The sequence below is a fragment of the Bison bison genome, unplaced genomic scaffold (assembly GCF_000754665.1).
Source record: "Bison bison bison isolate TAMUID 2011002044 unplaced genomic scaffold, Bison_UMD1.0 scf7180017864258, whole genome shotgun sequence".
NCBI classification, from domain to species: domain Eukaryota; kingdom Metazoa; phylum Chordata; class Mammalia; order Artiodactyla; family Bovidae; genus Bison; species Bison bison.
This window is the reverse complement of record NW_011494830.1, coordinates 2,242,355-2,269,703: the sequence shown is the minus strand read 5'-3', so window position 1 is coordinate 2,269,703 and position 27,349 is coordinate 2,242,355. Positions and strand designations below refer to the sequence as shown.

The following is a 27,349-nucleotide window of genomic DNA, read 5'->3' as shown; positions in this document are numbered from 1 at the left end:
TCTATTTGTGACATTTAAGTATAACCAAGGATCAGATTAAAGTATTATTCTGCTGTCTGTAACCTAGAGAAAAGCTATACTTTTCATCATAACAGAAAGTGATGAAAATAATAGAGATAAATAGTGTACAAGAAATGTAGCTGAGACAATTAGAGTGATGCTGTAAACAGGAAAGAAAAAGTAATTTTTTAGTAAAAAGACATAATCAATGATGGGTTTGTTTTCTACCGTAGTGATTGCCTAGTTATTTGCAACTGGTTATAAAAGTACATTATAACTGAAGTTTTTCCAAGAAAACATGTCTATTATTATAAGTCTGAAATTCTTTGGCCCTTAAACCCTACTGTTCACCTTGAAGTTTCTAAATGTTTTCGTAAAATGCAACTATAGCATTATCACAAAGCATGTTTGTGTGTATATGTATACATATATATATGTGTGTGTATATATATATATTATTAAATAATTGAAAGGATCTTCTACTTCAGTAAGAAATTGTGATATTTAATTTTGCAAATTATTTTGAACTGTCTGTATATTTGCAGTACTTAATTTGTAAAAGGAGACTGTTTGTTTAACTCAGTCTAAGTGAGCGGATAGCCACTATGAATCAAAATTTTAAAATGCTCTTGAAAAAATCTTGGTGTATTAATAATTCTTTAAAAGTAGAACTCCAGAAATTTATACTATAGTTTTTCATCTGTCCTTACCGAAAACATTTGTTTGAAAAAACGTACTTTAATGGCTGAGTCCTTTAAAAAGCGTTAATGCATTCTTAGTAGTAAGAAGGGAAGATGGTGTAAATTCTTGACACAGAAAATTCTTCATGACATTGACAATGCCAGTGAGCAAAGGAGTAGACATTTGATTCTGTCTCTTCATTATAATAGAGAGTGGGGAGAGAAGAGAAAGCAAGCCTCCTGGGCATCTAAAATCCATAATTAAGCCAGGAATAGTGATAGTAAAGATCAGTGGTAGGAATGCCAGCAAGATTTCCTTCTTTCCAGAAGCACTTAAAACCAATCTAAGCCAGTTTTACTGTTGTTGTTCAGTCGCTGAGTCCTGTCTGACTCTGCAACCCCATGGACTGCATCACAACAGGCTCACTATTTCCTTGAGTTTACTCAGTATTATGTCCACTGAGTTGGTGATGCTATCTAACCATCTTATCCTCTGCCACCCTCTTCTCCTTTTGCCTTCAATCTTTCCCAGCATCAGGCTCTTTTCCAGTAAGTCAGTTCTTCACATCAGGTGGCCAAAATATAGGAGCTTCAGCTTCAGCAGCAGTCCTTACAAAGAATATTCAGTGTTGATTTCCTTTAGGATTGACTGGTTTGATCTCTTTGTTGTCCAAGGGACTCTCAAGAGTCTTCTCCAGCACCATAGTTCTAAAGAATCAATTCTTTGGTGCTCAGTCTTCTTTATGGTCGTACTCTCACATCCGTACATGACTACTGGAAAAATCACAGCTTTGACTATACGGACTTTTGCCAGCAAAGTGATATCTCTGCTGTTTAATATGCCCCCCAGGTTTGTCAAAGCTTTCCTTCCAAGGAGCAACTGTCTTTTAATTTTATGGCTACAGTCACCATCCACAGTGATTTTGCAGACCAAGAAAATGAAAACTGTCACTGTTTTCACTTTTTCCCTTTCTATTTGCCATAAAGTGATAAGACTAGATGCCATGATCTTAGTTTTTTGAATACTGAGTTCTAAGCCAGCTTTTGACTCCTCTTTCACCCTCATCATGAGGCTCTTTAGTTGCTCTTTACTTTCTGCTATTACAGTATCATCTGCATATCTGAAGTTGTTGATAATTCCCCCAGCAATGTTGATTCCAGCTGTGATTCATTCAGTCTGGCATTTCCCACGATGCGCTCTGCATATAAGATAAATAAACAAGGTGACAATATACTACTGCCTTGTCATACTCCTTTACTAGTTTTGAACCAGTCTGTTGTTCCACGTCCAGTTCTAACTTTTGCTTCTTGACTCACACATAAATTTGTGGAAACAGGTAGGGTGGTCTGCTATTCCCATCTCTTTAAGAATTTTCCACAGTTTCTTGTGATCCACACAATTAGTGGCTTTAGCATAGTCAATGAAGCAGAAGTAGATATTTTCCAGGAATTCCCTTGCTTTTTCTGTGATCCAATGAATGCTGGTGATTTGATCTCTGGTTTTTCTGCTTTTTCTAAACTCAGCTTGTATATTTGGAAGTTCTCAGTTTATGTACTGCTGAAGCCTCGCTTGAAGGATTTTTAATATAACCTTGATAGCTTATGACATGAGTGCAACTGTACAGTAGTTTGAATATTCTTTGGCATTGCCCTTCTTTAGGACTGGAATGAAAACTGATCTTTTCCTGTTCTGTGGCCACTGCTGAGTTCTCCAAATTTGCTGACATATTGAGTGCAGCACTTTAATAGCATAATCTTTTACGATTTGAAATAGCTCAGCTGGTATGCTATCACCTCCACTAGCTTTGTTCATAGTAATACTTTTTAAGGCCCCCCGTCACACTCCAGGATGTCTGGCTCTAGGTGAGCCAGTTTACCGTATACTTTTGTAACCTATACTTTGTTCTTAGTCTTTTACTTCATTCTTGTCATTGTTGTTCAGTTCTAAGTCCTGTCCAACTCTGTGACTTCATGGACTCTAGAACTCCATGCCAGACTCCTCTGTCTTCCAGTATCTCCCAGAGTTTGTTCAAATTCATGTCCATTGAGTGGTGATGCTATCTAACCATCTCATCTTCTGCTGCATATCCCCTTCTTTCACCTCAGTCTTTCCCAGCATCACGTTCTTTTCCATTGTGTAGGCTCTTCACATCAGGTGGCCAAAGTACTGGAGCTTCACCTCCAGCAGCCCTCCTTCTGATGAATACTCAGGGTTGATTTCCTTAAGGATTGACTGGTTTCATCTCCTTGCTGTCCTTGAGACTCTCAAGAGTCTTCTCCAGAACTGCAATTTGAAACCATCAGTTCTTCAGCACTCAGCCTTCTTTATGGCACAACTCTTACATCTGTACATGACTGCTGGAAAAACCATAGCTTTGACCATAAGGATCTGTGTCAGCAAAGTGATGTCTGTTTTTTTTTAATACCCTGTCTATGTTTGTCATAGCTTTCCTTCCAAGGAGCAACTGTCTTTTAATTTCATGGCTGCAGTCACCATCCAGAGTGATTTTGGAGCCTAAGAAAATCAAATCTGTCACTGCTTCATTCTATACCTTCTAATTCCTATCAGACAGCACACATTGCTTTGACCAGCAAATCTCTCCTTCATGCCCACCTGAAAGCCAGTTCAAGGAGACTGAATAAGGACCCTCTTATTGTTTTCATGATTGTAAACCCCTTCACCTATTTATACACTTTTCTTTTTTTGGTCTATTTAAAAGCAGTAAGACTAGACAGTAAATAAAGCATGTGAAAGACATTGAGAACAATATCCAACCAGACTTTTCACAGTGTTTTTTTGCCAAAAGGTTTCTATTTATATCTCAACCTAAGTGGATTGGAACACTGTAAAACATGTCCAATTTCAAACACTTTTAGAAGTTCATATAGGCTACATAGCTCTTTGACTAGAAAGTATTTTGAAATTAAGGAACTAAGATATTTTCTGTTACAAATCAAAACTATTTGGAAATCAAACTATTAGAATATGAGGTCTGGTAAGAGATCATTTGTATCTTTGGCATATAACCTGGCATGAGGCAGTCATTAAAGAGTTAGTCTATCTACATATTCCCACCTACCCTTAAATATAATTACTGGACTCTTTTTTGTTAAAACTGATCATTGTAAATGCAAAATTTTCAGCAATTAAAATAAACTTTTCGTGTTATGCATTGTTACTAAAACTCAAACTACAATTTGTCCATCACAATTCTATCTGCTCTGGCATTTAAACAGTACCCCTTAGATTGTGATTAGGTCTCCATCATTTTTGCAAGAGGAAAGCATTAGTAACTGATGTTCTTGCCTGTGTCATTGTGAGGATTAAGACATCGTATTGCAAGGTTAGAGTGATGACTCTGGATCAGTGTATCCAGAGACATTGCTCACAGCAGATTGACTTTCAAATTACATTAACTTTCTCTTCTTATCTCAATTATGCTACACTCAGATTGCTATACAACTGATCACAGCAGACTGGAGGTTTATATCACGGCAAGTTTCAGTCTAACAGTCATTACTTTAACACAGCTAGAATTCTTAGGTTGTGTTGTTCTTATTTATCTATAAACAAAAGACACTTTATAAACCCCAAATAAGTGCTTTTGAAAAGAATTCTGATGCCTGTTTTCTTCTCTATTAGGCTATATATATTGACGGTTGATTTTCAATACAATTCAGAAGACAAAATGGAACTGTTGTTAGTTAATATTCTAAGTTTACAAGAACATTGAATCCATATAGTATGTTAAGATCTCAGGTGGCTTTAAATAAATTTATATTATTTGATCATCATAGCAATATTGTGAGATAACCAGTGCAGACATTATTATGTTTAATAGATCAGAGGATCAGAATCATGAGTAATGCTGCTAATTTTGTGTTCCCTCATTCAAGTTAAATAGAGTGCACTAAAAATTCAATTTCTGAGTGAATGCAATAGATTTAATTAATCTCTCACATTTAATTTTAATTGACAATGCAATACAATTCTTTTTGGCTTAGCTTTTCTCCTTTGAGTAGAAACCAAATGCTAATATGATTAATCTAGTCTTTCCCCCCTCATCATTATCATCAGAGAAAACGTAAGGATATAGTTCTTTAGTAAATAACCTACCTTCCAATGAGTAGTTTACTAAATTTACTAAATCTCATTTTCCTTGCCTCAAACACTTTTTTCCTCTGGTTATTAATATTGAAATTAAATCATCCATTCATCTTAGCATGTGGAGTGACATATATTCATCATTTAGTATATATTCAATTATTACATACACACAAAAACTTTGAATCATTTAAATCCCTAAAGATATTACAAATATGATCTAATGATTTAAGAATCCTGGCCCTGCAGATTCTACCATGCAAATCCCTGAGTGTAAATCACCTAATGGGAAATCACTTGATGACTGACAGAAACAACAACTGAAGTAGGTGTATCTTTATCAGAATGAATGTTGGTAACATTCTTTAAAGGTGAGGATGCATTCTCATATTTGCAAAAATTCTTTAACATGATTTAATCTGAGATTCTGGGCTTCCCAGGTGTCACTTGTGGTAAAGAATCTTCCTGACCATGCAGGGGACACAAGAGACATGGATTTGAGCCCTGGGTAGGGAAGATCCCCTAGAGAAGGAAATGGCAAACCACTCCAGTATTCTTGCCTGGGAAATCCCATGGACAGAGGAGCCTGGCAGGCTACAGTCAATGGAGTTGAAGAGTTGGACACAACTGAGCAACTGAGCTCAATCTAAAATATTATCTGTAACATTAACTGGTAGATGTTTTTAAAGAATCATTTTTCAGAGATAACTTCAATATAATTAAGCATACTGTTAATTTGCAAACTTATATCTGGGGAAATAATTTTATTATGGAAATTACACTATGCAATCTATGCGACAACTTTCTTCTTTCCAGTTCAGTTCAGTTCATTTCAGTTGCTCAGTTGTGTCTGACTCTTTGTGACCCCATGAATTGCAGCACGCCAGGCCTCCCTGTCCATCACCAACTCCCGGAGTTCACCCAAACTCTTGTCCATCGAGTCAGGGATGCCATCCAGCCATCTCATCCTCTGTTGTCCCCTTCTCCTCCTGCCCCCAATCCCTCCCAGCATCAGAGTCTTTTCCAATGAGTCAACTCTTCACATGAGGTGGCCAAAGTATTGGAGTTTCAGCTTTAGCATCATTCCTTCTAAAGAACACCCAGGACTGATCTCCTTTAGAATGGACTGGTTGGATCTCCTTGCAGTCCAAGGGACTCTCAAGAGTCTTCTCCAACCTAAATATAATTACTTCTTACTGGGATTAACTTATTGTGAGGGGAAAAAAGTTTAATCATTAAGGAATTCCAGTGTAATAGATTAGGTTTATCACATCAGATCAGATCAAACGTTCAGTCGTGTCCGAGTCTTTAGGGGGGGCGGTTTTTGTGATTTTTTTTTTTTTTTGCTTGTTTTTACTTGTAAAACAGAGAATCTGACTTTGAGAATTTTATCTTTTTTAACTTAATGATTAGAAACTTTTCTTATACTCATCTTGTATATTTTTCATCTAACCAAATATCTTTTAAAATCAGTGCTTGAAAATCAGATTTCTAACATCAATCACATATTACTCTTTTTCTTAACATTTTATAAGTGTAGTGTTTCCTTTGTAAGATGATAAATGGGCTGATTAAAGAAAGAGTGGTGCTTTTCATGCATCATGAAACACTTTATGACAGCATGTGGACATGTACTTTGCCTATATTAATGTTATGTTTTGACTTATGAATATATGGAACTTTTCAAAATAAGTCTCTCTTATTATATTTATTGATTCACCTTCTCTAGTTCATGTTAATAATGCCTTCATATTTTATGTAAACTTCTTTTGCATCTTCCATTAATCAATCATGGGGTTATTTTCTAATTTAGAAGAAGGATGTGGTAAAACCATAGTTTCCACTATTTAACAAATTGACAATCAACACAAGCCCTTTGTTAATAAAGTACCTTTTTATATTTTAATGCACTTCAAATTAATACTTTCTGGGCTTAAATCATTTGCCTTTCTCTTTTAATATGTTCAAAATGTAGTCACATTCTTGTTATATTTTATCATTTATCAGACTTAATAACTGTCAGAAAATTCTGAGCAAAATTATTGAAGCCTTTGGGTAACAATACTTTCTTTAAATAAGTAAGGATTTACACAGGTGAGATTATAATGCATAATTTTACTTTGATTTTTCCTCAAACTGGTAGCTAAGCATTTTATTCATTATGTATAAGTACACAATTTATACAGTATTAAAAATATACACATTACAGAATAATATATTTGGCCTGGACAGTATGAAGATGCCATATCAAATATGTAAAAAATATGTTTCACTATGGAATCATATTTAACTAATTTATAGTGAAATCATATGTCAATTTATCAAATTTAATGGTCTTTGCAGTTACTTTGATTTCTTGTTTGCATTAATGTTTCCTACCTTGCATTTTTATAGTGTCCTCTTTAAACCTGAAATTATTCTGTCAGTATATTGAATATATTTATAAACAAACATAAACAGTTTAAAAAAAAGTCACAGAAACTTCTGGTTCCTTACTTTTCCCTATTATTTCTTTTCTTTGTAATACCCTTCTTATATCAATCATACACATATAATGAGAATGAGCAGAGTCATGTTTTTTGAACATGTCATTTCAGCAACACACACATCAATTTGACAGAGTTAAATAGAATTCATTCCTTTTAACTGTGTTTGTGTACATGTGTTTTTTTTTTCAGTCAATTTACTGGATTCAAAAACCATTCAAGGGGAGCTGGGATGGATCTCCTATCCGTCACATGGGGTGAGTTTGGTTAACTATTGAAAGGAACACAATTCTATGCATTGCCTTTCTTAGAGATTAGGATTATTGGGAGCAGGAATTCCTATACTTCTGATGAGAAATTATGTTTATCACTGTAGTCAATACATGGACTAATACAGCTTAATATTTGTGTCCAGTGGAACTATCGAGCATTTGGAAGGTTTTTTTTCCTCTTCTGAATTTATCCATAGCTTGAATGAACTAAAATAAATGGTTTGACTATTACTGTCATCACGCAGATGATCTAAGCATGATACCTAACATCTTTTTGGGATGCAGTCAGAATCAGTGAGTTGAGAAGAGACTTCACAAATTTTAAGTGATGTGGAAAATGTGTATTTGGAGATGGTTACCTCTGGAGTTGTAGCCTTAAAATCAACTGTGGAGACAATTCCAAGTAGGGTAGGATGTATTTGTCAAGACTATAAACCTGCGTTGCCGTCATTCCCTTGCTTAAAATGTCTTCAATTTGTCTAGGTCAGTTTAAAATTAGGCATTTTATTTACCAAAAATATATATGCTTGCTAAGTTGCTCAGTCATGTCCAACTCCTTGCAACCCTTTGAACTATAGCCCACCAGGCTCTTTTGTCCATGGGATTCTCCAGGAAAGAATACGGGAGTGGGTTGCCATGCCCTCCTCCAGGGGATCTTCCCAACCCAGGGATTGAACTGCCTCTCCTATCTCCTGCATAGACAGGTGGATTCTTTACCACTAGCACCAATTGGAAAGCCAGGAAAAATATGGCTGCCTTTAAATTCTAAGCTTTGTATATACCTTTAATGTTATGAAACCAGATACAGGTTACTAAAGTGTATGCCATTTTGGGACCCAAACGTTTATGATGATTCTTTGTGTGAGAAAGTTTTCCTTTTCTTTTTTTAATTGAAGGATAATTGCTTTGCAGTATTTTGTGGTTTTCTGTCATACATTCTTTGTTTCAGAAAAAAAAGAGGCTCATACATTTGGAAAATTCTTCTTCCTAAAAAACTACAAAAAAATGCCTAAACATATATGTTTTGTGTCCAAGGATAGCTTGTAGAAAATACAAAGTGCTATTTTGAAATAGTTGTCGTAGGAAAAAAGGAATATATTCCTATTTATTTTATTCCTGCACCGTCCTCTTTTCAAAGAGGTTATAATTACTTTGACTTGGTGTTCAGTCTTTCGATTTCTGTGCCTAAACATACTAATTTTTACTAGCAGTTTCTTCCTCACCAACGGATGTTTTGCATCAGGGATACTTCATCTATCTGTCGTCTTGTATCTGCTTCTCTTTCTGGTGCACCTTGACATTGACATAATGCCAAAACCTATCACATAATCAGGTCTTGGTTCGTGGCTCAGAAAGGGAGAGTATGAAGTCAGCCAACATTTGGTTTTCCCATAGGTGCAAAAGGAATCAAATGGTTAAGATAAAACACATCCTGAGTAGTCATAACAAATGAATAGAAACTCAGGATTGAGGAAAACTGATTTAAAACTCACTGTCCAACTCATACTCAACTATAATGTTGATTTTAGAAGTTTGAGTTTTTCATTACTCCATAAGATAACATATCATAGAAGGTATGATTGCTGTCTAGGAAGATATGAAAAGTAAAATCATACTAATTCTTTATATCTATAAATATAAATAGAAAATATATTTTAAAAATAACAAATTAACTTAAATATCAAAGCAGCAGTTTACTTCTTTCTCTTTTTTTTTCTGCTTTAAAGAAGGTATAAGGAAAACATTTCTCATATTGAATATTTGGGGAAATGAATTCATTTACCTGTTTATCTCATAGATTTTATGATGAACAAAGTTAACACTTTTATTTCCATATATATGTTCGATAGGGAAGGGTGTTCTAGAAACCTGCCATGCAAAGTGTGCATGCACCAATCAGCAGTGTCAGCATGTGGGGGATTCTCAGAAATGTAGCCCCACCCCAGCCTTTTTGAGTCAGAATCTGCCTCTTAACATGGTCTCAGGTGATTCACATTAAAGCACATTAAATTTAAGAAACACTCCTCAGGGTAAGGGTAACTTGCCTCTTGACTTTTCCCATCCCTTGCACAATTTCCCACCTCCTTTCTCCTAGGAATCACTTATGGTTTTCTCATGAACAGTTTTCAGTCTCTCCTTCAGCCTCAGAAAGCTGACCTCAGGTGTTCTGGCCTCTTCTTCATGGCTTTTCTGGTTTATCTAGCAGCTGTGACTTCCCTATTTCAGATGCATTAAATAGACAAAATAGCTGGCCAACCTCTCCAAGCTTATCATTAAAACTAGCAGGGAGAAAAAAAAAAAACATCCCCCTGACAGATAGTGATGTTTATAATACCTTAAGTCCCAAAAGATTTAGTAAAAGAGAAAAGGAAAAACCAAATATGTAAATTATTGTCTGGGTTGATTTGTAGTACATTTGTAGTAATAATGTCCATGCAGCAGTAGCACTAATTTAGAAAATGTGATGTTAATATTAATTTCTTTTTGAGATACTAATGGTATTCTTGACTGAAAACTCTATGGTCAGTTGAAGTTTGGGATTTAATGTCTTTGTATGATTGTTTGTGCCTGTAGATTCAATTTATTGTTTTTATTGCCTAATCATTGCCATTTTCAATTTGACTAGGATATAAGAATTTTGTGTTTGTTTTAGTTTTAAAAGGAATAGATAGTTAAATCAGTAGTAATATATATGCCTCAGGGTTTTCCATAAAAAATGAAGTGATAGCCAGAAATAAGTTTGAACTAGTTATTATTTTAATTAATTAACCCTAACAAGTAGAAGTGCATCTGTTTTCAGGTTAACTAAAATATAAACTTTGGAGGGAAAAATTATAATGATGTCACAGAATACTTAATCACTTAAATATCCTACTCTCTTCTGTTTTTTTTTTTTTTCCTGAGAACATGTATGTTCTACTCTCTTAGAAAATTTTAATATTATGATACTGTGCTATTAGTTATAGTCACCAGGTTATACATTAGATCCTCAGTCCTTATTCTACAGCTGACAGTCGGTACCATTTTACCAACCCCTTCCCATTTTCCCCACCCTCACCCCTTGGCAACCACTTTTATATTCTTTGTTTCTGTGAGTTTGACTCGACAAGTGGCATAGAAAATATGGTACTTTTGATTTAGGGAGATGATTCTCAACTGATGAGGGGGTAGATAAGTGGGGAGGCAATTTTGGTTTTGCCCCATGGGGATATTTGTCTGGAGATCTGTTGGCTGTCACAACTGGGTGGGCAGGGCACAACTGGCATCTAGTGTGGAAACTAGGGGTCCAATTTAACATCTTACAAAGAACATGACGGCTTCCTTCAACTAAGAATGACCTGGTGCAAAATGACAGCTTCCAGGCTGAGAAACCCCTACTCAAGGGGTGGATAATGGTGATCCATCAGGAGGTATAGTCACTGAAAAGACCTTAAAGGTACTCAGCAGCTTCTTTAAATCTCAGCCATACTTCCATCAGAAGCTCTAAATTCCAGATCTTTTTAAATATAAGTTTTAAGAAATAGACCAATAGTTCTTCCCAAATTTGAAATGTCTTTCATGTAATGATTGCATCACCTGAGCTATGTAAAATTATTATTTGAGGGAAAATTGTCAAGAGCGGCTCATTCCTTCATATATAGTATTTTCTATTCCTAGTCATCCTCTTCTCCAGAGATATATTCACACATAAAACCTTAGAATTGATTTATGGTATTTTCTTGGGAGGATTATTTCTATCTCTATTTTTAAATAGTGCTTCATATCTTAAAGGAAACCTGGTAGAAAAGTATGGTGTTGTGTTAATTACTCAGTCATGTCCGACTCTTTGCGACCTCATGGATTGTTGCCTGCCAGGCTCCTCTGTCCATGGAATTCCCCAGGCAAAAATAATGGAGTGGGTTGCCTTTCCCTTCTCCAGGAGATCTTCCTGACCCAGGGATCAAAACCAGGTCTCTTGCATTGCAAGTTGATTCTTTATCATCTGAGCTCTCAGTTTGGTACTTTATTATTAGGTATGGGAAAAATATCTATGAAGAAGTTTAGTGAAACTTTGGTTTTCTTTAGTAAATTTCATGGAAATATTACTCAAACTTGTCAATTGAAATTATCAGGAGGGTCATGATAATTCATTACAATTCATTTTCAATAAAAAGTTTTCTTTGACATGGATATTTTCTGGTACTGTTTGTTCACTTTAGTAAAGTAAACAAGCAATTAACCTTCTCTGGCCCTATAAACTATGAATTACATCAATAACATTTGAATTTGGGGTTTAATTACTCAAAAGTGTTAGTAAATAATTCAGTAGTTTATTTTTTTGATTTAGAGAATAATCAACATATATCAAAGCCCATACATATTGTTGGATTATAATATAGAAAGAATCCATAGTTTACACATGACTAGTACTTAAATTGATTGGTCGATTGAAATGTCTTAGTCAGTGTATGAATACAGAGAAGAGATTAGAGGGAAATAGGCTACATAGTTTTCACTTAGGATAGTATTGGTAAGATGGTTAAGCAATATAAAGGAATCAAGAACTTTGACTCAATTAAATAAACTCAACTAAGGAGAAGAAAATTAAGAGAGATTTGAAGGAGGGGTGGGGTGAAATTAGAAGTCTTAAAATCAGCAATTGTAAATTTTAAAAATAATTAAACCACCTCCATCTTTCAATTCTTTTAGGTATTTTTTCATAAAGATTTTCCTAGCTATTTATTGCTGTCTTAACAGTGATAATGTACTTAAATAGAAAACAGTCTCCTGGCAAATAGAGACCCCATTGGTTGCTCACCCAATATTTGTTCCCTGGTTTTTCTTTGCTGATGGAACACTGAAATGGTTCAAGTTTTCATCCCCCTATGTGTTCCTGGAAAATGACCCCTCTATTACTTTGCAGGGTGAGTATTGGTTCATCGGAGAGCAAATCATGATAATTAAGTCATTTTTCCAATGTTGGTTTAGGCAAGAGTATGTAAAGCCAGTGAGATTGGAACAGGACTCCAGTGACTTTTGGGAAAGTTTCCTTCCAATAAAAAGATAGGAGGTCTCTGTGACAGTCTAGAGGGGTGGGATGAGTTGAGAGGTTGGAGGGACTTTCAAGAAGGAGGGAATATGTGTATACTTAATGGCTAATTCATGTTATTGTGTGGCCAAAACCAACACAATATTATAATTGTGGTCCTCCAATTAATAATTAAAAAGAAAAAACGGGGGGAGGCCAGGTACTTTGTGCCTCTGGGTTTGCTTTGTAATGGCCCAGAGTCCAGTCTGGAGGACCTGCACTCCCTTAATGGCCAGAAAGGTAGAGCCAGAGAGCATTAGAGAGACCATCCAGGAACCCTGACATCTCAGAACCTCTGAGTTATGTGGAAGCATATGTTTTCCTTATTGAATCCACTCTTTTTGTATTTCTCATACTTTCCAGGTAAAGATATCCTGATAGGATGCAATGCTTTGTCTCCTGGTCAGACACCCTGATTTCTCAATGAAGGCTATGCAATGCATAATTCTATTCTACAATGTTATCTGTATTTTCCCAGGTTGTCTTTTTTTGTGCTTTAAGATGATGTCAAAGATAACAGGAAGAATAGTAAAATAGAATAAGCACATCATGTAGAATTGGCACATCTGCGTTTGGATTCTAGCTGTGTCTTTTATTGCTGTATGATCTAATGCAAGCCTATTAACCTTCATTAGCATTTATCCTCACATTTAATTGAGGCATAACAGTAATTTCTAAGTCACAGCACTTTAGAGTAAATGATAGTTGGGCAAGTGAGATGTTCCTATATATCTAATTATGTCTATCTATCTATCTATCTATATACATATACACAAATGTATGTAAAATAGGTATACAGATATCATTTCTTAATCTTAGACAAATTTTACAATTTTTCCATTCTAATCAAAACCTGCTAAATTCATTAATTGCCGTTGTTCAGTTGCTCAGTCATGTCCAACTCTTTGCAACCCTATGGACTGCAGCATGCCAGGCTTCCCTGTCCTTCACCATCTCCCAGAACTTGCTCAAGCTCATATCCATTGAGTTGGTGATGCCATCCAACCATTTTGTCCTCTGTCATCCCCTTCTCCTCCTGCCTTCAATCTTTCTCAGCATCAGGGTCTTTTCCAATGAGTCGGCTGTTCACATCAGGTGGCCAAACTATTGGAGTTTCAGCATCAGCCCTTCTAATGAATAGTCAATTCATTGATACGTCTGCTTAAATCTCAGTCTACACCATGTCTTAGAGTTGAATTTTGAAAAAGGGAAATTGATAGTATTACCTGGGGTGCCAATTAATATCTCTTCTCAATTAAGAGCTCAAAATATTACCATTAACAGCACATGATTGTTATCTCATTGAATCTGCACAGGTCAAAGTTTGCATATAATCTTGAAATTTAGAATTGAAAGAATAAAAATAAGGTAAATCAAGTGTCCAATTTATTTGTTTAAATTTCTAAGTGGTTAGAATTTCCTCAAATATTAATATTTCTTCTTCAGGGATACCTTCTAACTCTCATATGCCACCCACCTGCCACCCCCAAGACTAGGATATAACACTTATTAGCTCATCTGCCTTGTTCTTTGTTGTACCGCCTCAGCTTGTAGTTATATGTTATTGCAGTTATTTCACTGATATTTATCTCAGCCTGGAAATGGAAAGTTCTTTGACACCAATTCCCATTTCATGAAATTCTCCGTTTTTCTCCCATTTAAGTTTCTTAGATTAATTGTCCATAAATTTAAATTACCTGGATAAGTAAAGAACGATGAAACTAACACTGGTTGTGCATTTGTTGAGAAAAATTTGATGTTCCAATCTGTTGTTTTAGATGGGATCTGTTAATGATTTCACTCTTTTTTCAATGGCATAACTTAGGTAAAAGTACACATACTATAGTGTATATATTACATATGTATGAGTATATATTACAGATGTACTTATGTAATATATAAATATATATATAAAATAGTATAGATATACATCCATGTCTATATTACATATATTATTTTTTGTACTAGCAGATCTACTTAGTTAAACATATTTAGAAAATACTACAAGCCTATGCACTGGAAGTTAACTGAAAAAGAAAAGTAGCTTAGGATAGCTGTATACTGAAAATTATATAGGCTGTTGTCTAGGGGTAAAAATCTGGTATCCTGCAAATAAATTCCAGTTACCTGAAACTAGAAATATTTAGAATTGAGTGAATCATCAAGAATAATGGAAATAATAAAAGTACTCTCTAAAACAAGTCTCTAATAAAGTATAATTTGCCTTCAATATTGGAATTATTGCTATTTGTGAAGTCTGGGTCCTAAAAGTCTTATCTACTGGATTTCTACCTTTCATTTTATGAACAGTGTCTGAAATGCAGGAAGAATATGTTGACAACTGGGTGTCAATGATAACCACCTGGGACTCTGCCTTTGTGAATCACAGTTCAAAGTCTGCTTCCTATGCTGAATAGTACATCCAGGAAAATAAAATTTTTGACATATGTGATTCTTGGTCATTTAAAATTTTTCTGCCTAGGATGAACAATGCTATATATTTTATATATATTATTATATATATGTTTTATGTTCACTTTCACCTACTGTGCTGACCTTTCAAGGAAGGTTATCCGATTAATTAGAAAAACATGACAAAGTTTTATAGGTCTTTTTTAACCTTTCCTTGAAGCAAAATACACTATAGAATAAGGTGGAAGGTGAATAAGTGGTAGAAATCAACAAAAATAGAATTTATTCTAGCAATATTAAATTTATAAAATTTAAAATGTTATCTTGTGTCTATTTTATCAGAAATGATGTTAGTGTTTAAAGAAAAAGAAATATTTTTCATTGATAATGTTGTATATTTCTGTATAAATCCTCCTGTCTGTATCAAAACAGTGCTTGTTTGTATTTTGGGGATTGAATTAGAATTTTTTAAATATGACATGTGATATACTTTTTTTTTTTTTGCTTTGATGTTGGGTTTAGAGGAAAGGAGTCTTGAAACATATTTGAATGGGTTTTCTTTATTTCGGCTTTACCCACAAATTTGTGCTTTGTGATATTTAACATTTAAATGATATTAGTCATTTAACATAAGTAACTATAAAGTTAAATAAAAAGCTAAGATACACAAATAATTTTATGTCTAATTTGAATGTTTAAATATTTAATAAATTTATTATGTTGATTTCATATTTGTTTTTTTTTAAAAATTCAAATTGACAATAAAATTTTGCTTCTAGTGATTTGTCATATTGATAGCATTTTATAAAAATAACAACTTTCTTAGCACCAAAATATTTTACTTTGTGCAACTTCAAGTGAAAGAACTTTCTGATAAAAAAGAAATTATTAAAGTAAGAATAACCAAAATATAGATATTAAACTTAAAAAAGAATGGTTTTCATACTTATTTTACATTAAATTTGTTGACATATGTACAAAAGGGTATATAGCAGATTGGATATCAATTTTTGTATTGCTAGGAAATGTCCAGCTCCCTTAAAATAAAGAGCATACTTAGAACAAATGCTATATTTTCAAGTTTCCAAGTATTCATTTGAATATAGGATATAAATGTAGCATATGTGTTCCAATGGAGACGAATTTCCATTCTGTCATTTCATTAAGTGTAAGTCAAGAATTTTGATGGGAATTTATAAAAATCATAATTTTCCCAAAAGTTTTACTTATTTACTTTACTCCTTAAATATTTTCTTTTTAATTTCATAAATTAATGGTCTTGACCTTTAGGTTTATTATTCACTGGTGTTTCATTTCTTTTGAAAGATTTTTTTTTTAAAGAAATTAAATTTGGCCTGTAAAAAAAATACGGCGTAAAACACTTTTTAAATAAGTCCCATGTCCCAAATGATAGCCATTGGACCTGAGAACATTTAAAGGTTATAACATTTATAACACAAGCCACTTCAAGTATTTCTGCAAACTTCGTAGCTCACTGATTACTATCAGTTTTGTTCACTTTATTCAGGAAATGTTATATGAAGAAGAATTATCAATGTAATAGCCCAGATTTCTTGGGACTTGCTAACATCATTTATCCCTTTTACATGGGACATAAGAAGAAAAACATCAAGGGGGATAGTATACTCAGTTTTCTGAATAGCCTGTTTACAAGTTTGTTTTATTCATTCTGGTAGTAAGGCAGCTTACCATACACAACTCACACACACACACATATATGTTATGTATATACAGTTATATAAAACTACATATATACATATATATTAAACTATAGAGATATATATAGCTGTATCTATATAAACTAATATATTGAAATTGTTTTTAATTTTTAAACAATAATTATTAGAAATGCAAAATTCTGGGCTTCTAAGACCGACTACAATGTTACAAATCCTGGGATCAGATTTCAGCGATCTGTTTTCTCACAGGCTTTCCATGTGATTCTCATGCTGTTCAACTTTGGAATTACTGTGCTAGAAAATCATTATCTGCTATAATGAAGCAGGTATTACTTATGAACATAACTGACTTCTGCTTGATATGGTGCTGTGCTATAGTTTTTTCCAAACTCTTGATGTAGCACTATGCATAATCATGATAAATATAGTTCTGGATATTTTAAAATTTAGGATATTACAATAAACACATAGCAGGAAAAATAGGCATTTTACCAGCCACTCAAGGAATCTATTCTTAGAACTTTTGTAACAGGAATTCATTTTGGCATTCTCAAGTTTCTCTTATGTAATCTTGGAACTTGGTTTGAGTTGATTGTAGTAGCTGGAGTATTTGTAAATGCTGAAGATATTTATACATTTTCATCCATTGCTCATGAAAAGAAGGATAACATTAAAGCCAAAAGACTAGAAAAGCCATAAATTAAGTGATAGTGAAATTGGAATAAGGAATATGAAAATTCCCCATCAAAGAGTTACTTGAATTTAAGGTTGTCTGGAAAATTACTATGAAACATTCCTAGAAAGTTACTGAAATCAGCTTATAATAGATTTTATGTGCCCCACTAAAGATATTGGAGATTATTCAAAGGCCATGTTTTAAAGAGGTGATTATAAAGTTCAGTTCAGTTAAGTTCAGATCAGTCGCTCAGTCACGTCCACTCTTTGTGACCCCATGAATTGCAGCACGCCAGGCCTCCCTGTCCAGAACCAACTCCCAGAGTTCACTCAAACTCATGTCCATCAAGTCAGTGATGTCATCCAGCCATCTCATCCTCTGTCATCCCCTTCTCCTCCTGCCCGCAATCCCTCCCAGCATCAGAGCCTTTTTCAATGAGGCAACTCTTCCCATGAGGTGGCCAAAGTACTGGAATTTCAGCTTTAGCATCATTCCTTCCAAAGAAATCCCAGGGCTGATCTCCTTCAGAATGGACTGATTGGATCTCCTTGCAGTCCAAGGGACTCTCAAGAGTCTTCTCCAACACCACATCACCACAACACCAGCATCAGTTATTCGGTGCTCAGCCTTCTTCACAGTCCAACTCTCACATCCATACATGACTACTGGAAAAACCATAGCCTTGACTAGAAGGACCTTTGTTGGCAGAGTAATGTCTCTTCTTTTGAATATGCTATCTAGGTTGGTCATAACTTTCCTTCCAAGGAGTAAGCGTCTTTTAATTTCATGGTTGCACTCACCATCTGCAGTGATTTTGGAGCCCCAAAAAATAAAGTCTGACACTGTTTCCACTGTTTCCCCATCTATTTCCCATGAAGTGATGGAACCAGAAGCCATCATCTTAGTTTTCTGAATGTTGAGCTTTAAGCCAACTTTTTCACTCTCCTCTTTCACTTTCATCAAGAGGCTTTTTATTTCTTCTTCACTTTCTGCCATAAGGGTGGTGTCATCTGCATATCTGAGGTTATTGATATTTCTCCCAACAATCTGGATTCCAGCTTGTGCTTCTTCCAGCCCAGCATTTCTCATAATGTACTCTGCATATAAATTAAATAAGCAGGGTGACTATATACAGCCTTGATGTACTTCTTTTCCTATTTGGAACCAGTCTGTTGTTCCATGTCCAGTTCTAACTGTTGCTTCCTGACCTGCATATAGGTTTCTCAAGAGGCAGGTCAGGTGGTCTGGTATGTCCATCTCTTGAAGAATTTTCCACAGTTCATTGTGATCCACACAGTCAAAGGCTTTGGCATAGTCAATAAAGCAGAAATTGATGTTTTTCTGGAACTCTCTTGCTTTTTCGATGATCCAGTGGATGTTGGCAATTTGATCTCTGGTTCCTCCGCCTTTTCTAAAACCAGCTTGAACATCTGGAAGTTCACGGTTCACATATTGCTGAAGCCTGGCTTGGAGTGTTCTGAGCATTACTTTACTAGTGTGTGAGATGAGTGCAATTGTGCGGTAGTTTGAGCATTCTTGGGGCTTCCCTGGTGGCTGAGAGGTTAAAGTGTCTGCCTGCAATGCAGGAGACCCGGGTTCGATCCCTGGATCAGGAAGATCCCCTGGAGAAGGAAATGGCAACCCACTCCAGTATTCTTGCCTGGAGAATCCCATGGACAGAGGAGCCTGGTAGACTATAGTCCATGGGGTCGCAAAGAGTCGGACACGACTGAGCGATTTCACTTTCACTTTGACCGTTCTTTGGCATTGCCTTTCTTTGCGATTGGAATGAAAACTGACCTTTTCCAGTCCTGTGGCCGTTGCTGAGTTTTCCAAATTTGCTGGCATATTGACTGCAGCACTTTCACAGCATCATCTTTCAGGATTTGAAATAGCTCAACTAGAATTTCATCACCTCCACTAGCTTTGTTCGTAGTGATTATGGAGGTGATTATGGAGAATGTTGTAATCAAAGAACAGACAGAAGTCAGAAAAAGCAGTCGGAAATCACTGTGATTATGGAGAATGTTGTAATCAAAGAACAGACAGGAGTCAGAAAAAGCAGTCAGAAATCACTGTAAAAGTTCTCAGAATAGATTATGGAAACCAAGGGTCAGCCCTCTATTCTTCTAATTATGTATCTTAGTGATTTGGCATAGGCTAAATTTTCATTATCTTGCTGACACTCCAAGAAGGGATATTTAGAAAAAAATAATTTTTATTAATAGATCATTTTTATAATAAAGGCATAAAATAAAGAGAAACCAAATTTGGTGTATTGTGTAAGTTGTAAGACCTTTGCGGAACTCCACAGAAGAAAAATTAATGAACTAAGGAAGACAAAGCAAAAGGTTAAAAAGAAGGCATAAGATGCTTGGTAAATGTAATCAAATTTCCCTTCCAAGTGACAATACCAGTTAATTTTCTTTTGGGTGTAGGGCTAAGAATAAGTTAAAGTTTTTGGGGCCCATGCATGCTCAGTCAATCAATTATGTCCAACTCTTCAGGACCTTATGGACAGTAGCCCATCAGGCTCCTCTGTCTGGAATTTTTCAAACTTTAGACACATGTAAAGAGTGATCTTTTTTCTCAACATAAAGAGACAAGACCATGAATCCAGCAACCAAGGAGATTCAGCTAGTGCAGGAAGAGAGGAGAGACACAGCGTGGTGGTTTCAAAGAACCTTAACTCTTAGTCTACACTTGGATACTTACTCAGTACCGTGAATATCAAGGCATCTGGTAGTCATGAACATCGATCTTCTCGAAAGTCTTCAATGGAGTTTAAAGCTCATGGATGATATGAATCAATTTTGTACACTGTGCTATAAAACCGTTTGTCATGTCTATCCTGAATGGGTGGATGTGCTGGGTAATCAGTTTTTAAAGTAGAACCTGTATAATTTCAATTTACTCATTCTCTTGAGTGTTGAAAAACAAGTAACAATGTAGTCCTAAACCAAAGATTACTGTATAGAATTTTGTGAAAATGTTTGTTGATAGAGCTGCTTCACTTTCTTATAAAGGGGGCATATTTTTATCTTATTTGGAGCAGTAGCATATATTTGAATGAGTAATCAATTTTGGAGCCAGCAGGGACTTTAGAAATCATCTACTGCAATTCCTTAATTACACAAACAAGCAGTTGAAGCTCAGGGACCCTCAAGGTCATCCTCAAAGTCATTGTTTTCTGGGTCTGTTTAGTGGTCTTTCATTAATCCTCTCTGTCTTTTCTGAGGACAGTACCAAAGAAAAATTCAAGATTATGTGATTTAATGTTGAAGAGACTACATTGCACAGAATTTCAGGACTATTGTGTCTGAATGTCTTGCCTTACAGTACCCTAAAGAATAACCAAATCTTGGGATACATCAGTCAGCGCTGTGCTCTTTTCTCAGCAGTTGAAAAATGCTGATCTTTCATAAGGCCAAGAGGAAAATTGGGTTGTATAGGATTATTATTAGCTCTCCATTCTCTCATGTATCCCTATCCTCTCATCACAACTTGATTTATGATCCAGGGACTGAGTTGTCACTTTCTGCCTAAAAATTCTTAACTCATTCTCTGGCAACTAAAAATTGATTTTAGCTTAGATTCAAATATAACTGTACTTGCGTCAAAAGAGTAGTTTTATATGTTGGCTCATAATCAAAACAAATCTCATTTACTCTTAGTTTTCATAAGAACCAGTGACTGTTTTGAGATCTTTTAAAAAAATTTGTACGTCGCTTTAATGTGACTAGTCTTCAGATAGAAGGCTTAGATGTGTTATCTTCTAAGCAATAAATCCTCAAGATTTTAAACATCTCAAAATTATTAGCAATATTTTTGCCTTCTCAACAGTAATTTTTATGGAATATTTTTATAGAAATATATGGCATTCTTCTGTAGCTTTCTGTAATGTGATAATTATAAGTTAGGATAGCAAGTTAGTTTTTCAGCAGATTTTGGAAACTAGAATGTAAAAATCAGGGCAGGGGTTTTATAACCCAAGAAATATTTTGTGGTATAATTTGCCATGGTAATAATCTCCTCTAAAATAAATACTTCTTCATTTCTGAAATATATGATCCTATTCAAAGATAATCTCTGTAGTGGTAAACACTACAGGAAGAACTAAAGATGCTAACATTATTTTAGAAAGGAAATTCTGTGGAGTCACATTATTTATTGGAATCGAATTCTGAATAGTTTATGTGGTATAAACAGGGCTTGCACAAGCTTCAGTGTATTGGAATTTATTCATCCTGTTTAGTAACTGCCTGAGCTCCTGCTATGTACTAGTACTATCATAGGCAGTAAAAGATGCAAAAAACAATACCCATTGCTAATATTTCTACAATGTGCTGTGCTCTATTTGTAGTACTTTCCATATGTCAACTTGTTTAAATCTCACAACAGTCTTACAATGTTTTACTTTCATTTTACAGAAAAAATAAACCCCACCTCCAAATTTAAATAACTAAACAAGATCATGCACTTAGTAACTGACAGAGTCAGGAATAAAACCAGGTAGTCTGACTTTTTACATTATGTACATTACCATTATTCCATACTGCCTATTGTAAGAGAGTTCAGTTCAGTTCAGTTCAGTCGCTCAGTTGTGTCCGACTCTTTGCGACCCCATGAATCACAGCACGCCAGGCCTCCCTGTCCATCACCAACTCCCGGAGTTCACTCAAACTCACGTCCATCGAGTCGGTGATGCCATCCAGCCATCTCATCCTGTCATCCCCTTCTCCTCCTGACCCCAATCCCTCCCAGCATCAGAGTCTTTTCCAGTGAGTCAACTATCCACGTGAGGTGGCCAAAGTACATAAAACCAGGTAGTCTGACTTTTTACATTATGTACATTACCATTATTCTATACTGCCTATTGTAAGAGAGTTAATGAAGCCATTTCCTTGACAAACAATCTGGTAGAAGAGAATGCATGGAGCAGTAACTACAATAGAGTGATAGTCATCAATTAAGATACACAGTGATTCAATAATACTGTAATATGTGTCATCAGCTCTGCTTAACGCAAGTCAGAGTAAACTATGTCAAGGGTAAAGTATGCGAAGATTTAAAGACAAATAGTAATTTATCACGTATATGTGATTGGACATCACATACACAAAACACAGACTATAAAATAGCATTGTATGTTGAGAAAAAAAAATGTAGCGCATGTATTCTGAAAGTAGTGTAGAGAAAAGCAGAACATGGAATTTGTGAAGGGAAAAACAGAATTATCCCGGATTGTGAAGAGCCTCATACACCATGTCAGAGGGTTGGAATTCTTTTAATGGAAAATTGTTCAGCAGTCTAGAAATTAGGAAGTTCACTCTGTGGACTTACAATAGAGCTGCAAAGAACAGTTGGTTTATTAAGGTCATCCAAGAAAGATATCTGGCATGGCATAGAATTGAAGTTATGGATATTGGTCATTTATGATGTCCAATAAAGTTATATTAAAAAAAAAGAAAGAAATGGTGTCAACAGGATATAGAATATGGAGAATTTTAGGGTAATTTCTATGATATTGCGTGTTACTGATGATAACTGATATGTATCTTAATTTCTCCTAGATTGAAGTTTCTTGACTTTTAGAGTTCTTCAGAATCAACTGTTGAACAGTACTACTATAGATATGAATTGTATTGCTAGTGGATGACATATTTATTTATATTTATGTATGTATACGCACACTCACAGATATACATCTGTAACACATAATATACCTATTAGTATCTTATGTGCTTTTGCATTTGAAATTCTGTATCATTGCCCCAATGTTATAATTTCTAAATTACAGAGAAATATAGATTCTATGAAGATTAAATTTTCAAATGGAAGGTCACAGATGCAGAAAGTCATATAATAAACTTTTAGAGTTTGGGCAGATCCAGCTATGGGTATTTTGGCAGTAAAGGATACATAAAAACAAAAGTAAACTTTTAATTTCATTATTAATTTTATAATAAATTATATGTACAGTATGAAAAAGGTAATTTCTAGATAAGCATTATAGAATGCACTCATGATATGTGATAGACAAAGGATAAATAGAAAATAAAAGACAAATTTTGAATAGAATTTTAACCAGTGACAAACTTAGAAAATGTTCACCAGATAGGTTTTCTCTCAGCAATCAATTTTCCTTTGAAAAAACACTGATATTATTAGATGTAAGTTGTAGAAATTATGATTTTCAACAGAGATATAGGTAGATATTTTCAACAATGTTTAAACATGAGAGGGATATTGTTTATAACCTGTTATAGAAGCAGATGTTCCATAGGAAGTGAGTATAAATAAATACAGCATGAAACATCTCAACCCACTTACAAGCAAAATATTGAAATGAGATATGTTACTTAAATTTATATGTTCCTTAAGAAACAGACATAAGTCTGAATTATTACCTTGGAAAATTACAACATATATCTCTCATTAAATACCCTAGTCAAAGTGTAGAAAAGAAGGGTTTTTTTTTTTTATGTAAAGAATAGCTATTTCTTTAAATTTTATATAACTAACTTTTATTCTTATAATTAATTGGGATTTAATATACTGATTTAGCTCTCTGATTCACCAAGTCTTTCAATAACCTCATCCATCAGGGACTCACTTTTTGGTTCTTCAAAAAAGATCATGAACCTAGCACAGTACTAACAATTATTTAAAAACTTAAGTTGACTGAACAGTTGATGAAATGTAACATGTTCAAATCCCTAACGACCTCTCAGCTAATTAGTAGATACCAAAATATGGAAGAATCACTAAATGTTACATACAGGGTATTTTGTAAAATATAATGAATCTGAAAAATGAAAAACTTGCCTTACAAAAGGATCTACATAGTTTGGGAGAAAAAAAATATTTTTAATGAGGCCAGATTTCTCTTTGCTATTCTATAATAATTTATTAGCTTTCTTTTGGAATACATAATGTGACTTGTGAGTAATAAGAAAAAACTGTTATTTTAATTAATACAACATAAGCTGTTTTAAAAAGTGGCTTCAGAAGACATTTGTATCATTTGATTCTAGATAATTGAGAATCAGTCATTGAACATACATAAGCACTTCCTTTGCTAGACAGTTTAGAGTCAAAAGAGAGAGAAAAAAATCACTGCCTGCAAGGAGTTTCCAGTATTGGTGTTATTTAGTTGCCAAGTTGTGTTTGACTCTCTGTGATCCCAGGACTGCAGCATGCCAGGCTTCCCTTCCTTCTGTGTCTCATGGTGTTTCTAGTACACTAGTATACTTTGTCTTGTTCTTATGTAATACATTCAGCTTTCAGAGCCGAGGAGGAATACAGTCAGTCAGTGTTTGGACATTTCATTCTAGCTGTTGGTTATTTCATAATCATATCTGATTCTGGTCTTTACATTTTGGCTCTTTTGGAATAATTTTTGTTGTTGTTTAATTGCTAAGTCGTGTCTGACTCATTTTGTGACCTCCTGGACATAATTTTCCGGGTTCCTCTGTCCATAGTATTTCCCCGGCAGGAATACTGGAGTGGGTTGCCATTTCCTTCTTCACAGGATCTTACCATTCCAGGGATCCAACCGCATATAGGACTAATGGAAAAACTGTAGCTTTGTCTGCAAAGTGTATGTCTCTGCTTTTTAATACACTGTCTTGGTTTGCCATAGCTATTCTTCCAAGGAGCAAGTGTCTTTTAACTTCATGACTGCAGTCACTGTATCTAGCGATTTTGGAGCACAAGAAAATGATATCTGACACTGTTTCCACACGTTTCCTATTTGCCATGAAGTGATAAGACTGGATGCCATGATCTTCAATTTTTGAATGTTGAGTTTTAAGTCAAGTTTTTCACTCTCCTCTTTTACTTTCATCAAGAGGCTCTTTAGTTCCACTGCACTTTCTGCCATTTAAGTGATATCATCTGCATATCTGAGATTGTTGATATTTCTCCCAGCAATCTTGAAACAGCTTTAGATTCATCCACCCTGGCATTTCGCATGATGTACTCTGCATATAAGTTAAATAAGCACAGTGACAATATATAGCGTTGATGCACTCCTTTCCCAATTTTGAACCAGTCCATTGTTCCATGTCTAGTTCTAACTGTTGCTTCTTGTCCTGCATATAGATTTCCCAGGAGGCATGTAATGTGGTCTGATATTCCCATCTCTTCAAGAATCTACCACAGTTTGTTGTGATCCACACAGTCAAAGACCTTTGCCTAGGCAATGAAGCATAAGTAGATGTGTTTTTTTTTTTGGAATCCCCTTGCTTTTTCTTCTTCCATGATCCAGTTGGCGCCTTTTCTAAATCCAGTTTGTATTTCTGGAAGTTCTCAGTTCATGTACTGCTGAAGCCTAGCTGGCAAGATTTTTAGCATAATCTTGCGGGCATGTGAAATGAATGCAATTATACGGTAATTTGAACATTCTTTGGCATTGCCTTTCTTTGGGATTGGAATGAAAACGGACCTTTTCCAGTCCTATGGCCAATGCTGAGTTTTCCACATCTGCTGATATAGTGAGCACAGCACTTTAACAGCATGATCTTTTAGGATTTGAACTAGCTCGGCTGGAATTCTGTCACCTCCAGTAGCTTTGTTCATAGTAACGCTTTCTAAGGCCCACTTGACATCACACTCCAGAATGTCTGGCTCTAGGTGAGTGACCACACTGTCTTGATTATCTGAGTCGGAGAAAACATCATGGTTTTCTGAGAAAAAAAGAATAGATTCATGTATATGTATAACTGAAACACTTTGTTGTACACTTTATCCCGGCATTGTTCATCACCTACGTGTGCTGTGTCTTGTGCTTAGTTGCTCAGTCGTGTCTGACTCTTTGCAACCCCATGGGTTGCCAGGCTCCTCTGTCCATGAGGATTCTCCAAGAAAGTATACTGAAGCGGGTTGCCATGCCCTCTTCAAGTGGATCTTCCCAATCCAGGGATCGAACCCAGGTCTCCCGCATTGCAGGGGATACTTTACCTTCTGAGCTACCAGGGAAGCCCATTAATCAACTCTACTCCAATCTAAAATAAAAAGTTTTAAAATGTCTTATATGCATATGGTAATGTTTCTAAAAACTAAAAGATTCACACTGATACATTACTATTAACTAAACTACATTTTTTTTTTTTTTTTAGTTCATCAGTTTTTCTACTAACATCTTTCTTTTCCAGTATCCAATGCGGGGTACCCCATTGCATTTAGTATGAAAATTTTTTCTGTCAGTTTCTATTCATTAATATATATTACCATGTATAAGTTTAACTCTCATCAGTTTGTTTTTCAAAATAATAGTTTATTTCATAGAGCAACTTTAGATTTACAGAAAAGTTGAAGAGAGTACACTATAATCTGTACAGGGAATTCACATAGATGTTCCCCTTCCCTGAGTTCCCCAATAATTAACATCTTGCAGTGCTGTAATATGTTAAATTTGATGAACCAATATGATGCATTATTTTAGCTAAGTCCATAGTTTATATTAGAGTGCACTCTTCATGTTGTACAGTTTTCTAGGTTTTGCCAACTGCACGATGTTTCATTATCACACAGAATGTTTTCACTACACTACAGATCCCCTGTGCTGTGCCTATTCATCCTTTCCCCCTTCTGTGGCAACACTGATCTTTTCATTTTCTTTATATTTTTCCTTTTCTAAAATGTCCTCAGTTCAGTTCAGTTGCTCAGTCGTGTCCGACTCTTTGCGACCCCATGAATTGTAGCACTCCAGGCCTCCCTGTCCATCACCAACTCCCAGAGTTCACTCAAACCCATGTCCATTGAGTCGGTGATGCCATCCAGCCATCTCATCCTCTGTCGTCCCCTTCTCCTCCTGCCCCCAATCCCTCCCAATATCAGGGTCTTTTCCAATGAGTCAACTCTTCGCATGAGGTGGCCAAAGTACTGGAATTTCAGCTTTAGCATCATTCCTTCAAAAGAACACCCAGGACTGATCTCCTTTAGAA

General features: G+C 35.2%; 1 protein-coding gene across 2 annotated transcripts in view; it reads left to right on the top strand.

Annotated features, from left to right (window-relative positions):
- Positions 1–27,349, top strand: part of EPHA3 (EPH receptor A3) — a 412,939-nt gene that overhangs the window by 16,228 nt on the left and 369,362 nt on the right. For both annotated transcript variants that reach the window (XM_010847913.1, XM_010847912.1), the window contains exon 2: positions 7,464–7,528. In XM_010847913.1, the coding sequence (XP_010846215.1) occupies positions 7,464–7,528 (65 nt within the window). The remainder of the gene's footprint in view (positions 1–7,463; positions 7,529–27,349) is intronic.